The sequence below is a fragment of the Salmo trutta genome, chromosome 23 (genome assembly GCF_901001165.1).
Source record: "Salmo trutta chromosome 23, fSalTru1.1, whole genome shotgun sequence".
In the NCBI taxonomy this organism is placed as follows: Eukaryota; Metazoa; Chordata; class Actinopteri; order Salmoniformes; family Salmonidae; genus Salmo; species Salmo trutta.
The window spans coordinates 36,534,062-36,548,200 of NC_042979.1; the positions used below are offsets into that span (position 1 = coordinate 36,534,062).

At 43.5% G+C, this 14,139-nt stretch overlaps 1 protein-coding gene across 6 annotated transcripts in view; it reads left to right on the forward strand.

The window, feature by feature from the left end:
- The window catches only part of rapgef1b (Rap guanine nucleotide exchange factor (GEF) 1b), an 87,704-nt gene that overhangs the window by 39,097 nt on the left and 34,468 nt on the right, over window positions 1-14,139 (forward strand). For 3 of the 6 annotated variants that reach the window (XM_029710074.1, XM_029710077.1, XM_029710075.1), the window contains exons 2-6: window positions 2,693-2,838; window positions 4,249-4,427; window positions 9,170-9,326; window positions 9,675-9,766; window positions 9,866-10,006. In XM_029710074.1, coding sequence (XP_029565934.1) covers window positions 2,693-2,838; window positions 4,249-4,427; window positions 9,170-9,326; window positions 9,675-9,766; window positions 9,866-10,006 — 715 coding nt within the window. The remainder of the gene's footprint in view (window positions 1-2,692; window positions 2,839-4,248; window positions 4,428-9,169; window positions 9,327-9,674; window positions 9,767-9,865; window positions 10,007-14,139) is intronic. The other 3 variants (XM_029710076.1, XM_029710080.1, XM_029710078.1) reach the window with 2 other exon arrangements.

Below are 14,139 nucleotides of genomic sequence, written 5' to 3' on the forward strand. Positions count from 1 at the left end.
AGTCTTGGTTACGTTGAGGGATAGGTTGTTATTCTGGCACCACCCGGCCAGATCTCTGACCACCTCCCTATAGGCTGTCTCGTCGTTGTCGGTGATCAGGCCTACCACTGTTGTCTCGTCTGCGAACTTAATGATGGTGTTGGAGTCGTGCCTGACCATGCATTCGTGGGTGAACGGAGAGTACAGGAGGGGACTGAGCACGCACCCCTGTGGAGCTCCAGTGTTGAGGATCAGCGTGGCAGATGTGTTGCTAGCTACATCAGCGTTTGTGGGTTCGATTACAGGCTCAAAATGGCCAGAAACAAATAACTTTCTTCTGAAACTCGTCAATCTTTTCTTGTTCTGAGAAATGAATGCTATTCCATGCGAGAAATTGCCAAGAAACTGAAGCTCTCGTACAATGCTGTGTACTACTCCCTTCACAGAACAGTGCATACTGGATCCAACAGAATAGAAAGAGTGGGAGGCCCCGGTGCACAACTGAGCAAGAGGACAAGTACATTAGAGTGTCTAATTTGAGAAACAGACGCCTCACAAGTCCTCAACTGGCAGCTTCATTAAATAGTACTAGCAAAACACCAGTCTCAACGTCAACAGTGAAGAGGCGTCCCCGGAAATCTCCCTTTTTCAGGACCCTGTCTTTCAAAGATAATTCGTAAAAATCCAGATAACTATACAGGGTTTAAACACTGTTTCCCATTCTTGTTCAATGAACCATAACCAATTAATGAACATGCACCTGTGGAATGGTCATTAAGACTCGAACAGCTTACAGACGGTAGGCACATTATTCCATTTCTGTTAGTCACATGTCTGTGGAACTTGTTCAGTTTATATCTTAGTTGTTGAATCTTGTTATGTTCATACAAATATTTACACATGTATGTAAATATTTACACATGTATATGTGTCCTAGCCTACCTACCTACCTATGCCGATATCAATCTAGATCAGGATGATCTATTTTGAATTGATTTGAGAAAGATTGCAAGAGTCCTAGGCTGTTTTTAAAACTGCAGCTGCAATTAAAACATGTATAATAATAATCTCTAGAATTAAAACATGTATAATAATAGTCTCTACAATTAAAGCCAGATGGACATGTGTAAATGTGACACACATTCGGGACTTATTTTACTGTAGAATAGGCTGTGCTGCAGCAAATGTAGGGCCTACCTGTCACAAGAAAACAAGCTCCCATGATGAGATGATAGGTCTACATGCATTGTGAACTGCGCTCCATACTGAAATGGGTTGTCTGTCCCAGCCTGAGCGTTGATGATTGATCATGTAGAGAGAAGGCCGTAGAGAAGCCACATTTAGACATTGCCTATAATTTAACAGTTTCATTTCACGTCATGCTGTTCATATAAATAATTTTTTATCATTTATCGGTTTCTTGCAGTTATTTGTCCCGGGAAAAGGGAGTGGTTTTCAGCGGTAAATCTCGATAACCGATTTCCTGCCATTCAACCCTGAAGTGCGTGTGTTTTTTGTTGTTGACTGGAGGAAAAAGAGACAACACACTGAATGGAGGCCTATGTTCTGCAGTGGTTCTGCAGTGATGATGGTCCACAGCCAGATGTCTGTCACTACCATAGAAGTCAAGTCTGGATCTATCCATTGTACAGGGGATTACATCAGCTAGAAGAGCAGCTCTGTCTAGCTTCCTTCTCTTCTCTTTCTCTCTCTCCTGTCTCTCTTTTCTCTCATTCATTCTCTGGTTCTCTCTTTTATAACAAGGCTGTTTAGTATTTATCTCCTACCTCTGTCTGTCTGTCTGTGTGTGTGCAGTACAGAGATGGAGTTAGAGGGAGAGGGGAGGTTCTCCAGGGAGGAGAGAAACGGGGAGCACTCTCTTCTCCCAAATATCTTCAACACTCCGGCAGCGGCTTGGGGAAACTCCGCTGAATGACGCTGTTATTATGAAGCTGCTGGCAATTATGCAGCATAAAGCGATTTTCATCTCTCCATCTCTTCTCCCACTAACCAACCTATTCTCAATGCACAGTGGAGATTGGAGTGTGTGTGCATGTTTTCATGTGTGTGTGTGTGTCTATCTGTCAGCTCCTGTATGTGTGTGTGTGCGCGTGTGTGTGTGTGTGTGTGTGTGTGTGTGTGTGTGTACTCCCGATCTGCCTGGCCTCAGAGATAGGAGCGACCAGACCAGCAGTAATATTATCATCCGAGGGAAGTCTGTGGACAGACAGTGGAAATGAGAAGGTGATAAGACCTGATAGCGTCTCTGTTGCACCCTCAGCTGAACACAGACAGATAGGCCAACACCAGCCTGCCTGCTGGGCCAATGCTAGTACAACCTCTAGGACCTTCTGCACTGACAGAAACACTGCTACTGCAATGCCATTTTGTCAGGGTTATGATTATTTGATTGGCACTGTCTCTTATTGATCTCCCTCAAACTCTTATGGTTTCTCTATTTTAGCCTGGGCTGTGTTCATTAGGGTAAAGCATTAGAAATTGAAATGTAGCGTTTCTCCCCATTTCCGTCTGTTTCAAAACGTTTCCTTCCATTTTGTGCTGGGTTTTTCCATGTTTTTTGCTTTAGCCTACTTCTCTGACATTCACTGTGGTGCCAAAGTCCTACATATCTACCAGGCTACTTCTATTCCCCCTCTCTGCCATTCTTTCTCCTCTGACTGACGTCTCATCTCTCTCTTCCTCTCCTCCTCAGACTCGCAGCGCTCCCACCTCTCCTCCTTCACCATGAAGCTGATGGACAAGTTCCACTCGCCCAAGGTCAAGAGGACGCCATCGAAGAAGGGCAAGCAGTTGCAGGTCGAACCAGTGGTCAAGAACCAAGAGAAACCCGTCAACAAGGTGTGTGTGTGTGTGTGTGTGTGTGTGTGTGTGTGCGTGTGTGCGTGTGTGCGTGTGTGCGTGTGTGCGTGTGTGCGTGCGTGCGTGCGTGCGTGCGTGCTTGTTTACCTACGTGTGTGTGGTTTTCCGTCCAGTACCTTGCTTTGTATTGTATTGCTCTGCCCTATTGTGTGTGTTTGTGTGAGAGTTTCCTGTGGTTTCTGAGTTGTTGTGAGTGCTGCCTTTGGCTGGGTAACAGGTGCTACCACCAGTAGGTCCCCCCCCAAATGGCACCCTATCCCCTATATAGTGCACTATTACCCATTAATTACCCTGGTCTAAAGTAATGCACTACATAAGGGATAGGGTGCCATTTGAGGGACACACACATGAATGGAACTGAAGTTGGCCAGTTTCCTGAATAAACTCCTCTCACACCCAAGGCTTTAGTGTAATGACTTCAATTCCCTGACAGTTTTGTATGTACACGGAGTGTACAAAGCATTAGGAACACCTTACTAATATTTAGTTGCACCCCCTTTTGCCCACAGAATAGCCTCAATTTGTCGTGGCATGGACTCTTCATGCCGTGACAAACATTCCACAGGGATGCTGGCCCATGTTGACTCCAATGCTTCCCACAGTCGTGGGAAGTTGGCTGGATGTCCTTTGAGTGGTGGACCATTCTTGATACACACGGGAAACTGTTGAGCGTGAAAACCCAGGAGCTTTGCAGTTCTTGACACTCAAACCAGTGTCCCTGGCACCCACTACCATACTCTGTTCAAAGGCACTTAAATATTTTGTCTTGTCTGTTCACCCTCTGAATGGCACACATACATAATCCATGTCTCAATTGTCTCAAGGCTTAAAAATACACAGTCCATGTCTCTTCCCATTCATCTACACTGATTTGAAGTGGATTTAACAAGTGACATCAATAAGGGATAACAGCTTTCACCTGGATTCACCTAATGTTCCGAATGTTTTGTACACTCGGTGTATGTAGGATCTTCATTTGAGCCAGTTTGCTCCAACAGGAAAATAATCCAACAACAGCGTCAAATGTGAATTATTATGTGGATTATAATTAATATACATTTCTTTTAGATTTTTGGACAATGCTAAATTACAATGTTGTTTTCGTCAAAAGGTGTGCTTTAATTTTAAACCCTGGACGAAGCTCTCTTTGGAAATGGCATTTTCTCCATCCATCAATTATTATGTCACATAGACAGCTGATTTCCTCTGAGTTTACCATGTTTCATTGTGTTCGTTAGGGCCATTTTGCAACAGGAAACGACTGAGCGTTTCTCATTGGACAAGTTCAAATAGTACCTCCCTGTTTCACTCTGTTCCCATCCTTTTGGTGCAACTGAACACAACCCAAGCTGAACATGTCATTCTATTCTATTTCTTTCTGTTCTGTAGAAGGTGAGTCGGCTGGAGGAGCAGGAGAAGGAGGTGGTGAGCGCGCTGCGCTACTTCAAGACCATCGTGGACAAGATGGTGGTGGAGAAGAAGGTGCTGGAGATGCTGCCTGGCTCGGCCAGCAAGGTGCTGGAGGCCATTCTACCTCTGGTGCAGGTGGAGGCCCGGATAACACACAGGTACGTGAGCTGAGACGGGACAGGAGAAAGGCTAGTGTTCAAGATGGTATGTGCGGTACCACTCAACAAGTTTAGACACACCTACTCATTCAAGGGTTTTTATTTTTTATTATTTTCTACATTGTAGAATAATAGTGAAGACATCAAAACTATGAAATAACACATATGGAATCATGTAGTAAACAAATCAAAATATACATTAGATTTTACATTCTTCAAAGTAGCCACCCTTTGCCTTGATGACAGCTTTGCACACTCTTGGCATTCTCTCAACCAGCTTCATGAGGGAGTCACCTGGAATGCATTTCAATTAACAGGTGTACCTTGTTAATTTGAGTTTGAGCCAATCAGTTGTGTTGTGACAAGGTAGGGGTGGTATACAGAAGATAGCCCTATTTGGTAAAAGACCAAGAACAGCTCAAATAAGCAAAGAGAAACGAACGTCAGTCAATCCGGAAAATTTCAAGAACTTTGAACATTTCTTCAAGTGCAGTCGCAAAAACCATCAAGCGCTATGATGAAAATGGCTCTCATGAGGACCGCCACTGGAAAGGAAGACCCAGAGTTACCTCTGCTGCAGAGGATAAGTTCATTAGAGTTAACTGCACCTCAGATTGCAGCCCAAATAAATGCTTCACAGAGTTCAAGTAACAGACCCATCTCAACATCAACTGTTCAGAGGAGACTGCCTTCATGGTCGAATTGCTGCAAAGAAACCACTACTAAAGGACACCAATAAGAACAAGAGACTTGCTTGGGCCAAGAAACACGAGCAATGGACATTAGACCGGTGGAAATCGGTCCTTAGTTCTGATGAGTCTAATTTTAAGGTTTTTGGTTCCAAATGCCGTGTCTTTGTGAGACGCAGAGTAGGTGAACGGATGATCTCCACGTGTGGTTCCAACCATGAAGCATGGAGGAGGAGGTGTGATGGTGCTTTGCTGGTGACACTGTCTGTGATTTATTTTGAATTCAAGGCACACTTAACCAGCATGGCTACCACAGAATTTTGCAGCGATACGCCATCCTACCTGGTTTGCGCATAGTGGGACGATCACTGATTTTTCAACAGGACAATGACCCAAAACACACCTCCAGGCTGTGTAAGGGCTATTTGACCAAGAAGGAGAGTGATGGAGTGCTGCATCAGATGACCTGGCCTCCACAATCACCTGACCTCAACCCAATTGAAATGGTTTGGGATCAGTTGGACCGCAGAGTGAAGGAAAAGCAGTCAACAAGTGCTCAGCATATGTGGGAACTCTTTCAAGACTGTTGGAAAAGCATTCCAGGTGAAGCTGGTTGAGAGAATGCCAAGAGTGTGCAAAGCTGTCATCAAGGCAAAGGGTGGCTACATTGAAGAATCTAAAATCTAATGTATATTTTGATTTGTTTAACACTTTTTTTTGTTACTACATGATTCCATGTGTTATTTCATAGTTTTGATGTCTTCACTATTATTCTACAATGTAGAAAATAGTACAAATAAAGAAAAACCCTTGACTGGGTAGATGTATCCAAACTTTTGACTGGTACTTTAGGTAAAAGGAAATGGGTTTTGGTTAGTATTCAGCATTGGTGAGGGATCTTTGGCCCAGTATATGATCATACCGTATTTTGTTTTTATTTTTGTGAGGTTTTTTTGTTAACAAATTTCTATTCACTTTGTTGTTTGTTTTGTCATATATACACTTTTGAGCATTTAGGAGAGACCGTTGGTCATTCCTTACATATTGTTACCCAGTCATAGCCTAGGCATGTTGCCCCTTAGTGAGATGGGCTGCGTACTACATCCTCACAGAATGTTCTTGCTGTTTTGCCACAAAATAATGTAAACAAATGGTGTCTCCATTCCCCAAGACGTTATGTAACAACCTCATTGAAGTGGTTTGATCATCAACTGCTATCTAGTTGCTTTTGACGTGTCCTGTTGGACCGTTGCTCAAAAAGGAGAACGGATGTTGTGACATCATCAGGAGCTACACTTGGTGACATCATAGTGAGACATAATCACCTCAGGCTTCCTGGAGTTTTCAGTGTGAGTGTTCAATCCCGAGTGCTCTGGTATTTCATATCTGGAAAGAGCTCCTGTTATTCTGACTGAGTTAATGTTTACCTATTTATTCAGCACTGTCAACACTTTATTCAACACTTTTATGAGCCACACGCTTCTTATCCACTCGTGCTACAAAGTGTATCGATAGGCTTGTTTTGTTATTAGCGGCTTGTGTCTTTTTTAATATGAAGGAATATTTCCTGTTCTTTGGTCATAGGAGTAACAACATGAATTGGTCTGTAAGGTACAAATAATGAAGTGCTAACTCGAGTTTCACCACAAACTGGAAGACGTTGTCTCCCACCACTGAGACTGACCATCAGATGCAGGCACCATCAGTCCTGTAAAATAAAGAATTAAGGAAATTAATTCTACTCACTCAGCTCTGCCCCACAAGTCATACAACGCATTTCAACGTCATAGATTTAGCGGGTGGTAAGTTGTGAAATAGACACCGGCTGGATTGCGGTTTTAACCACTCAGCATTCAGGATTAGACCCACCCATTTTATAATACCAGTGTGATCATATACCTCAAGTTTTGAAATATAATAAAAACATCTGAGAAGAACAACATTGCAATGCCATTGGCAGGGAAATTCAAGCATTGTATTGGGCCTATAGCCTACTACACACACCTCATTGCTACAGAACTGGTTTTAATAGGTTAATGTTGCATAGGCTTATGTTTTTCATGTCATGTTTTTTTAATTCTGAGTGAAAGATTTCAGCCTGCGTTTTGACTCAGAAACTGATCTCGGCTCAGAATAAGGTTGGTGACAACCGTCCCAGATCACAACCCGCCTCCGGGACTCAAGTCCTACGCCTCTGCTTCTAGAACCACCTGGATCCAGTGCCTGTATTCATAAAGTGTCTTAGACTAGGAGTGCTGATCTAGGATCAGGTCCCCACTGTCCATGTTATCTTATTCATTGTGATCTAAAAATCTAATCTGATCCCAGATCAGCTGCACTTCTACTTTGAGATGCTTTAATATGACCCCAGATGTTATTGCTGAATGGTCTTTTGCTTGGCTCTCTTGCCCACTTAGTTTGTTCATCGTGGCCATGAGCCTTAGCCCCAGTCTTAGGCTCCATTTTGCCCATACAGCCCTTAGCTCTACTGTAACAGTATCATAAAAATAGAATCTATAGAAAAGGCTTGGAACCTGTAACCCTTGAAATTTGACTGGTAAACTCATGGGGAGGACTGTTGTATAGATGCTATTTCTCTGAGCTGTATCCTGTAGAGACAGGAGGGATATTCCAGAGTTGTGAATCAGCTGCAGCGTGTTGTGACTGGTCTGAACCTCCACCACGCCCTACTGTTTCTCAAAGGTCCATTCAGCACAGCCACATACATCTAGACCAGAACAGACACACATTCTCCACTTAATACCACCACAAACACACTTTTTCCAGTCTCACACACACACACACACTTCCTCAATAAATGTCCTCAGGGGAGACATTGAGTTAACGCATATGGCTGTCACAGTGCGGGAGAAGAGAGGTAGTCCTTTAGTCTAGCAAGTTGTCCGTATTCTCAATCTATAGAACCTGACATTAAATGTTGTATCCCTCGCTCCTCTTCCCTACACCCCCACTCTGTTCCCCTCTTCCATTCTCTGTTCCCCTCTTCCATTCTCTGTTCCCCTCTTCCATTCTCTGTTCCCCTCTTCCATTCTCTGTTCCCCTCTTCCATTCTCTGTTCCCCTCTTCCATTCTCTGTTCCCCTCTTCCATTCTCTGTTCCCTCTTCCATTCTCTGTTCCCCTCTTCCATTCTCTGTTCCCCTCTTCCATTCTCTGTTCCCCTCTTCCATTCTCTGTTCCCTTCTTCCATTCTCTGTTCCCCTCTTCCATTCTCTGTTCCCCTCTTCCATTCTCTGTTCCCCTCTTCCATTCTCTGTTCCCCTCTTCCATTCTCTGTTCCCCTCTTCCATTCTCTGTTCCCCTCTTCCATTCTCTGTTCCCCTCTTCCATTCTCTGTTCCCCTCTTCCATTCTCTGTTCCCCTCTTCCATTCTCTGTTCCCCCTCTTCCATTCCTCTGTTCCCCTCTTCCATTCTCTGTTCCCCTCTTCCATTCTCTGTTCCCCTCTTCCATTCTCTGTTCCCCTCTTCCATTCTCTGTTCCCCTCTTCCATTCTCTGTTCCCCTCTTCCATTCTCTGTTCCCCTCTTCCATTCTCTGTTCCCCTCTTCCATTCTCTGTTCCCCTCTTCCATTCTCTGTTCCCCTCTTCCATTCTCTGTTCCCCTCTTCCATTCTCTGTTCCCCTCTTCCATTCTCTGTTCCCCTCTTCCATTCTCTGTTCCCCTCTTCCATTCTCTGTTCCCCTCTTCCATTCTCTGTTCCCCTCTTCCATTCTCTGTTCCCCTCTTCCATTCTCTGTTCCCCTCTTCCATTCTCTGTTCCCCTCTTCCATTCTCTGTTCCCCTCTTCCATTCTCTGTCCCCCTCTTCCATTCTCTGTTCCCCTCTTCCATTCTCTGTTCCCCTCTTCCATTCTCTGTTCCCCTCTTCCATTCTCTGTTCCCCTCTTCCCTGTAACACTGCCATCACTCTACTGTTCTACGCCCTCCCCCTTTATCTCCATCTTTGATATTTCCATTCCCCCTCAGCCTCCCTTTCTGTCCATCTCTTCCTTCCTGTCATTTACTGTCACTTCTCTCTCTTCTTTCTCCTCAGTTCGGCTGTGTCGTCGTGTCACAACCGGGTGTACCAGAGCCTTGCCAACCTGATCCGCTGGTCCGACCATGTCATGCTGGACGGCATCCACCTGGATGACAAGGACAACGTGGTCACGGTCACCACAGTCATCAAGGCCGTCCTGGATGGGGTCAAGGTAAGAGGGACAGTCGGTGGGTCTGTGAAACGATAGCTTGCAGCTTTCCACGGCTCTCAGAGAGGGTCATAGTGTCTGTTTCTCCCTTGCCGAGCTGGGGCAAATACATTTGTCAAATAGGCCTACTTTCAAATACGTATGCTGTGGTTTGGTTAGCTTGCCTGGTACAATGGCACCAAATGGAATGGTCCTGAAAGTGCAAATACTTCAAAAGTCTTTGCAACTGAATGTATTTGACCCAGGTCTGCTCTCTGACCACTCAGTTTTTGTCTAAATGATGTAACGAACACATCTCAATCTGATTGAAAACAGTTTACTGTACACATTGAAGCTGTGTGGTTCTAACAGGAGCTGGTCAAACTCACCATAGAGAAACAGGAGCAACCCTCCCCCACCACACCCAACAAACCCCCACCACCGCCTGTCACTACACCAGAGAGGTGAGTGAACGCCCACAAACAGCCCTACATACACCAGCCTTTTTCCTGTCAGTCTATCTCTGTCACATACACTGACTCTCTCTCCTGTTCTGTTCCCAGCAGGTCAGAGTTGCCACTGACAGAACGGGAGAGGGAGATCCTGAGTAAGACCCCGCCCACCGAGGCTGTGACGGACATGGCAGAGGAGGACGTAGCTCCGCCCAAACCCCCCCTCCCTGGCCTGAAGATGGATGCGCTCAGGTGAGGAACACTGGACTCCATCTTTGGATATAATCGACAGTGGCATACCAATAGTATGCACAAGGGCCCACTAGACCAGACCGACTCTTTAGGGCCTTTTAGTTTTAGGGCCCAGAGTTTTTCCCTGGGTCTTAAATATGGTGTATTCAACATTTTCAGTTGTAAAGGGCTTCATCTTCTCATCGCCCTGTCCTCATCTGCAATTCATTGAATTGGCTTCTTCCAGATATTTTGAGTGAGATATTTATTTAACTTGGAAGAAGGCGAAGAAATGAGGAGATGAAGCTACTTGAGACTATTGAGATGCACCCATGTAGCGTGAGAGTGGTTTTTCAGTACTGTCCCGCTCAGACTCTCTTTACCTTAGTGAAACAAAAACTTCACTCTCTGCATGAGTTGTCGCACACTGATTTCAATGAGTGAAATTGTCATTCTATCGCTTTCAAGTTCCTGTTTCTGACTGTCTTAAAGCGGTCATGTTTGTTACTGTAAGTTCCCAGTGGAAAGAGAAGTTACCCCTTGTCACAGTAATGAGAAGGAACCTGCAGTCTCGACTGTCTGCAGTCAGAAAAAAAGCAGAAGCGGTCCAGTGCCACATGGTGTAAGTGACCGCTTCTGTGGTGCTGTTGCGTGAGCACTTCTGGAAGTTTTTTCTTTTTAGAATTCTGCCAAAGAGGAAGTAAAGTGAAGATAAAACTGAAACGTTTGCGCTGGTCAGCATAAATCATTTTTGGTGCTGTTACATGAGAACTTCTGAATGTTTTATTTTAGAATTCTGCCAGAGAGAAGGTGAAGTGTAGATAAACTGAAATGTTGATGCAAGTCAGCATTAATCATTTTTGATTGACATGAGGTCAAGGGTCTATTTATGAACTTGGTCTAATTGAGTCTGAAACATTTCATGGTATCTCGCAAATAGCACCCTATTCCCACTTCTTTTGACCAGGGCTGTAGTCTCTTTATCCATCATTTTCAAACAAATTTGGTAGAAAACTTTTAGCTTAAAGAGGAATTGTATTAATCTACAACATACAGTGCCTTCAGAAAGTATTCACACACCTTGAATTTTTCCACATTCTGTTGTTACAGCCTGAATTTAACGTTTTAAATTGATTAAATTGAGATTTTGTGCCGCTGATCCACATACACAGAATTTCCCACAATGTCAAAGTGGATTTTTATTTTTTATTATTATTATTATTATTATAATTGTTTTGTTTTTTTACAAATTATTTAAAAAAATATATTGTTTAAGTCTAACCCCTTTGTTATGGCAAGCCTAAATACGTTCAAGAGTAAACATTTGCTTAACAAGTCACATAATAAGTTGCATGGACTCACTCTGTGTGCAATAATAGTGTCTAACATGATTTTTGAATGACTACCTCATCTCTGTACCCCACACATACAATTATCTGTAAGGTCCCTCAGTCAAGCAGTGAATTTCAAACACAGATTCAACCACAAGGACCAGGGAGGTTTTCCAATACCTCGAAAAGAGGGGCACCTATTGTTAGATGGGTAAAAAATAATTAAAGCAGACAGTGAATATCCCTTTGAGCATGGTGAAGTTATTAATTACACTTTGGATGGTGTATCAAATCACCCAGTCACAACAAAGATACAGGCGTCCTTCCTAACTCAGTTGCTGGAGAGGAAGTTAGTTTAATGGCTGTGATAGCAGAAAACTGAGGATGGATCAACAACATTGTAGTTACTCCACAATACTAACCTAAATGAGAGTAAAAAGAAGGAAGCCTGTGCAGAAAAAAAAATATTCCAAAACATGCATCCTGTTTGCAATAAGGCACTGAAGTAATACTGCAAAAAGTGTGGCAAAGAAATGAACTTTGTCTTGAATCAAAGCATTATGTTTGGGGCAAGCACATCACTGACTACCCCTCTTCATATTTTCAAGCATGGAGGTGGCTGCATCGTGTTATGGATATGCTCATCATCATCAAGGGCAAAATCCTAGAGGAAAACCTGGTTCAGTCTGCTTTCCAACAGACGCTTGGAGACAAGTTCACCTTTCAGCAGGACAATAACCTGAAACTCAAAGCCAAATATACACTGGAGTTGCTTACCTAGACAACATTGAATGTTCCTGAGTGGCCTAGTTAAGGTTTTGACCTAAATCAGCTTGAAAATCTATGGCAAGACTTGAAATTGGCTGTCTAGCAATGATCAAATTTCTTCCATTCATCAAAAATAAATACATTTGTGTGTAGATAAAAAATGTAATAAAGACAATTAAATGCATTTTAATTGCAATTCGTAACATCAAAATGTGGAAACGGTCAAGGGGTGTGAATACTTTCTGAAGGCACTGTAAGCCTAGAGCAGGTATTCCCAAACTGGGGTACGCGCAATGCCATTGGGGGTACGCCAAATAAAAATGTGATTCACATTTTCAAACAGTACGTTTATTTTCCAACTGGGCTATACATTTTGGTGAGGTTTTTTTCCCGCCTGAGTCGCCTCGTTTCACTGCCAAAAAAATTAAACCATCTAGTGTTCAGTGAAATAACAATACAATGTCAAATACAGGTAACCTAGCCAAATAATTAACATCCAATCACATTAACTGTTACTCTCTCGCGGGAAACTATCACTCTTGCGCAGATATTTAGAAACTAAACATGACTATTTGAGAAATAAGCCACAGGAGTTTTTTGAGCGAGAATAAAGACGACTTTTGAATAGTAAGACATGTATAAAAGCAACAGATACCATTAATAAGAAGGGGCTAGAAGCGGTGAGCTACCGAGTGACTAGGACAGGCAAGCCCCATACTATTGTGGAAGACTTCATTCTTCCTGCTGCCGAGGATATGGCTGGGACAATGCTGGGGGAAAAGGCCCAAAAAACTATACAGACAATGCTTTTGTTTTGAAACAATTACTGCTTTGCATACAAGCCAGTGAATTCTATGCGTTACAGCTGGATGAGTCAACAGAGGTGGCGGGCCTGGCAGAGCTCCTGGTATATGTCCGTTATGTTTATGGGGGGGGTTCAATTAAGGAAGACAACCTCTTCTGAAAACTACTGGAAACCAGGACAACGTGAGAGGATATTTTTAAAGTACTGGACAGCTTTGTGACATCAAATGGACTTTGGTGGTCAAGATTTGTTATCTGTACTGATGGCGCAAAAGCCATGACAGGGAGACAACGTGGAGTGGTAACGGGCATGCAAGCAGTTGCTCCCGACGCCACTTGGGTACACTGCAGCATCCACTGAGAGGCTCTTGCTGCCAAGGGAATGCATGACAGCTGGAAAGATGTTTTGGACACTACAGTGAAAATGGTTAACTTTGTTAAAGCAAGGCCCCTGACTCTTGTGTATTTTCTGCATTATGCAATGATATGGGCAGCGACCATGTAACGCTTTTACAACATACAGAAGTGCGCTGGTTGTCAAGGGGCAAAGTATTGACACGTTTCTTTGAATTGAGAGACGAGCTTAAAGTTTGCTTTATTGACCATCATTTTCACTTGTCTGACCGCTTGCATGATGACGAGTTTCTCACACAACTGGCCTATCTGGGTGATGTTTTTTTCTCGCCTGAATGATCTGAATCTAGGATTACAGGGACTCTCCGCAACTACAGTGGGGGAAAAAAGTATTTGATCCCCTACTGATTTTGTACGTTTGCCCACTTACAAAGAAATTATCAGTCTATAATTTTAATAGTAGATTTATTTGAACAGTGAGAGACAGAATAACAACAAAAAAATCCAGAAAACCGCATGTCAAAAATGTTATAAAATAATTTGAATTTTAATGAGGGAAATAAGTATTTGACCCCTCTGCAAAACATGACTTAGTACTTGGTGGCAAAACCCTTGTTGGCAATCACAGAGGTCAGACGTTTCTTGTAGTTGGCCACCAGGTCTGCACACATCTCAGGAGGGATATTGTCCCACTCCTCTTTGCAGATCTTCTCCAAGTCATTAAGGTTTTGAGGCTGACGTTTGGCAACTCGAACCTTCAGCTCCCTCCACAGATTTTCTATGGGATTAAGGTCTGGAGACTGGCTAGGCCACTCCAGGACCTTGATGTGCTTCTTCTTGAGCCACTCCTTTGTTGCCTTGGCTGTGTGTTTTGGGTCATTGTCATGCTGGAATACC